Here is a 4,265-nt window from a genome sequence, read left to right as displayed (position 1 = left end):
GTGCAGAGCCAGGGTCCCACAGGCTGTCTGTCCCCTCCTGTCAGGGAGCTGTGCAGAGCCAGGAGCCCACAGGCTGTCCCGTCCTGTCAGGGCTGTGCAGAGCCAGGAGCCCACAGGCTGTCTGTCCCCTCCTGTCAGGGCTGTGCAGGGCCAGGGTCCCACAGGCTGTCTGTCCCCTCCTGTCAGGGAGCTGTGCAGAGCCAGGAGCCCACAGGCTGTCTGTCCCCTCCTGTCAGGGAGCTGTGCAGAGCCAGGGTCCCACAGGCTGTCTGTCCCCTCCTGTCAGGGAGCTGTGCACAGCCAGGGTCCCACAGGCTGTCTGTCCCCTCCTGTCAGGGCTGTGCAGAGCTAGGAGCCCACAGGCTGTCTGTCCCCTCCTGTCAGGGAGCTGTGCAGAGCCAGGAGCCCCCGGAGCCGCCTTGCCCCCAGCGCTCCTCAGACTGTGCTCCGGAGCCTGCCCCAGCTCCGCTCCGTGAGCTCAGAGCGGGCACCTGGGAGCGGATTACCAAGGGAAAGGGGACACGGATGAGGGAAGAGCCATCGCTGACAGGGAGCAGACAGAACCAGGGCAGAGCGGAGGGTTAAAGCCCAGATGAGTCGGGAGGGGCTGGGGTGAGGCATCAACACAGCGAGCGGAGGAGGAGCCGGCCGGGGCTGTGCCGGCAGCGTCCGTACCCACCGGGGCGGTGCCAAGAGACCGGCCCGGCTCCGCTTCTGCCTGCCCAGCGCGAGAAACAGATGCCCAGGAAGTTTCACCTGAACATGAGGAAGAACTTTACAGTGTAGTGACGAGTACAGACGGGATGTGACAGACTGGATGTGGAGGCTATCCCAGAACTGTCTGTGCCATGCGCTCTGTACTGGAGCGGGGAGGTTTGGCCAGAAGCTCGCCAGGGTTCCTGACGCGCTCTGCGGCTCTGTGGGAGGCCCCGAGCCCCCTCATGCGGGAGCGCGGCCATTGGGGGCGCGCGCGGGGGGCGCCCAACGGTCCCCGCGTTTCAAACGCTCCCGCGCGCCCCGCCCTCCGCGCGCTGCCCCGCCCCCTGGGGGGCGGGGTCAAGGGGAAGGGAGCGCGCGCCGGGCCGGAGGCGCCGTCCCATTGGCTGCCGGCCGCAGGCTCGGCGCATTGGCGCAGCGTGCCCCGCCCCTCCGCCCGGCGACCCGGAACGCGTCCCGCGTCCCTATTGGCTGATCGCTGCGTCCGTCATGGCGAACCCCGGGACTTTTGCGGAGGTCGCGCCCTTTCATTGATTGCTGCACACGTCCATCGCTGCTGAAGCCACGCCCCTTAGGGCTGAGTGGCGGGCGGCGCTGGCGCACCGCTCTGATTGGCTGCGGCAGCCCGGGGAGAGGCCCCAGGGGGCGGGGCTCCCGGCGGCCCCTTTGTGTGGGCACCAGTCGCCGGCCGCGCTCCCGAGAAGCTGCTGCCGCCATTTTGTGCGTGCCTGTGTTGGCCCCCACCCCCGCCCGCCTTTCCGGGGGAGCGGCGGCACCGGGGACGCCCCGACTGTGCTGCCGGTCAGGTGAGGCGGAGCGGAGGCGCCGGGCCGCGCCGAGGGAGCCACCGCCGGCAGCCGCCGCAGCCGTGAGGTCCCGTTGCTCGCAGGGGGAAGAAGCGGCAAGACGGAGCAGGGGGGGAAAAAACCTCCGGAGCTGCCCCCGAACAGGAGGAGGAGTCTCGGCGCCAGGCCCAGGCGCGGCACCGGCGGCAGCATGGAGAACTCGCAGCTGTGTAAGCTGTTCATCGGCGGGCTGAACGTGCAGACCACGGAGGCCGGGCTGCGGGAGCACTTCGCGGCCTACGGCACCCTCACCGACTGCGTGGTCGTGCTCAACCCGCAGACCAAGCGCTCCCGATGCTTCGGCTTCGTCACCTACTCGGCGGTGGAGGAGGCGGACGCCGCCATGGCCGCGTCCCCCCACGCGGTGGACGGGAACGCGGTGGAGCTGAAGCGGGCCGTGTCCCGGGAGGACTCGGCCAAGCCCGGCGCTCACGCGAAGGTGAAGAAGCTCTTCGTGGGCGGCCTCAAAGGGGACGTGGGCGAAGGGGACCTGGTGCAGCACTTCAGCCAGTTCGGCCCCGTGGAGAAGGCCGAGATCATCGCCGACAAACAGAGCGGGAAAAAGCGCGGCTTCGGTTTCGTCTACTTCCAGAACCACGACGCCGCCGATAAGGCGGCCGTGGTCAAGTTCCACCCGATCCAGGGCCACCGAGTGGAGGTCAAGAAGGCCGTGCCCAAGGAGGACATCCAGGCGGGCGGGGGAGGCGGCGGCTCCTCCAGGCCCTCCCGGGGAGGCAGAGGAGGAAGGGGTCGGGGCGGCGGCGGCTCAGGCAACCGGGATCACAACGGGCTTTCCAAAGGAGGCGGCGGCTACAACAGCTACGGCGGCTACGGCGGGGGAGGAGGCGGCGGGTACGGCTCCTATGGCAGCGGTTCCTACGGAGGCGGAGGGGGAGGCGGCGACTACGGCAACGGGTACGGCGGGTTCGGCAGCTACAGCCAGCACCAGTCCTCCTACGGCCCCATGAAGAGCGGCGGAGGAGGTGGAGGAGGGGGCGGCAACTGGGGGGGCCGCAGTAACAGTGGACCGTACAGAGGAGGCTATGGAGGGGGAGGCTACGGGGGCGGCTCTTTCTGAGCTGGAGCGCCCATACCCATTGAGGGGGGGCGTGGAGAGCCCTCCCTTCGATGGGCAGCTTCTAAATGGTTTCTCCCCTCATTCGCCGAAGGGCAGCTCGTTTTAAATGCCTCCCTGCTGTGGGAGCGGCTCCTAAATGCCCCCTGAGGGTCGCCTCTGCTGCCTGTGCCACTTCTTTCTCTCTGAAGATGGAATGGGCCCCACATACACATATTTTGTGTTACAGTCATTGATGGACTCTATTTTTTTATTATTACTTGGACCTTGGTCGTTTTTATACTAGCAACGAAAAATGTCTTGTTTTAATTTGTTTTTTGAGGGGTGCGGGGTGGGAAGTGTCTTGCTGATCTGGAGTTAAAACTGGGGAGGGTTGGGGGGAAGTTCTTTGTTGTAAGGACTCGATGCCTGGATACTACGTTTTTTTCTACAAAAGCTACTCGGATCCCATGACTGACTTTTAACATTTCTGTAAAGGAGGAAAAAATGGTTTTTACGTTTTTTATTTTTTAAATAAATCATTGTGTTCATTGACCTTTACACGTCTAATTTTTTTTCCTAGGATCAATTCCGTACGGTTTTAAAGCTTTTCTAGGTTTGAAGCAAGTGTTCGTCTGCTTTAAAATCTCTGTGTACTTAGAGTAGTAAATATTTTGTTGCCAGTAAAGGTCCTAACTGACTTTTTTGCTAGTGGCTTTCAAACACTTGACAGAGATTTTTGAAGTACTAATCCGTGGATGTGGTCTGTTTTTTAAATACTCGTTCTCACTTTGGCAGTTTGTGTGCATCCACCATCTTGTACTAGACAGTTTGGCGTGCTGACATGGTTGGTCAATTTTTTCTATAAGACTTTTCCATCAACGTATGTACTGTGTAGTTTTGAAGAAATAGTTTGTGTTAAGCATGTGGTTCATTCATATAAAATGTTCAGAATTTCTTATTGCTTAGTTTTCAAGTCCTTGGTTTGTCTGTGTGTGATTCCTTCCAGGAAAGGGTCGACATTTATCCCTTCTATTAAAGGCATATTTGTTTTCCTAGCCCTGGGTTAACCGATTTCACTTGGAACTATTGTCCTTCCTTAAAGTTCCCTGAGAGCTCTCGCAGCTCCATCTGCTGTCAGGATGTGCTGTTTGGCTTCCTTAAAGCAGGAGTATAACTGGCTCGCTAACAGTTGTACCAGACTTTGGAAAGTTATTTTATGCCACTAGATGATTGGTGTAGAATGTAGTGACATCTGCATGTGAATCGAGATGGGGTCCCTGACTACTGATCAGGTGGGGGGGGAAGGAATGGATTTGCAATACCTGCCTCAGCACGTAATTTAAAAAATAATAATTGAGCTTGCCCATATTTCAGAAAGTGGTGATCAAAACTGTGGGCAAAGAGCTCTGAGGAGTGAGCCAGCAAGTGTACCAGTAACATAGGTGCCAGTTGTAAAGCAAAGATATCTGTGTAGTCTGCTTGATTAAAAAAATGTATATTTGTAGCCCTTTCACGCAATAGAATTAAAGTTTGTTGTTTATTAAAAAAGCATAATGTTTTAGGGGAAAACTGCCTTCCTGCATAGAAATATAGAATAGCAACGTTTATGGGTTTATGAATATCAAATAAAAGATTTGAATTCCGTA

General features: G+C 58.5%; 1 protein-coding gene across 1 annotated transcript; it reads left to right on the top strand.

Moving 5' to 3' along the window:
• The first annotated feature begins 1,389 nt into the window (after positions 1-1,389).
• HNRNPA0 (heterogeneous nuclear ribonucleoprotein A0) lies at positions 1,390-4,265 on the top strand. Its single transcript, XM_033073314.2, has one exon. It carries the CDS (start codon positions 1,714-1,716, stop codon positions 2,638-2,640), a length of 927 nt encoding a protein of 308 aa, XP_032929205.1. The 5' UTR covers positions 1,390-1,713; the 3' UTR covers positions 2,641-4,265.

This window comes from Catharus ustulatus, chromosome 15 (assembly GCF_009819885.2).
Source record: "Catharus ustulatus isolate bCatUst1 chromosome 15, bCatUst1.pri.v2, whole genome shotgun sequence".
Classification (NCBI taxonomy): Eukaryota; Metazoa; Chordata; class Aves; order Passeriformes; family Turdidae; genus Catharus; species Catharus ustulatus.
The sequence above is the reverse complement of the archived record's forward strand: the minus strand, read 5'-3'. Positions and strand labels throughout refer to the sequence as shown.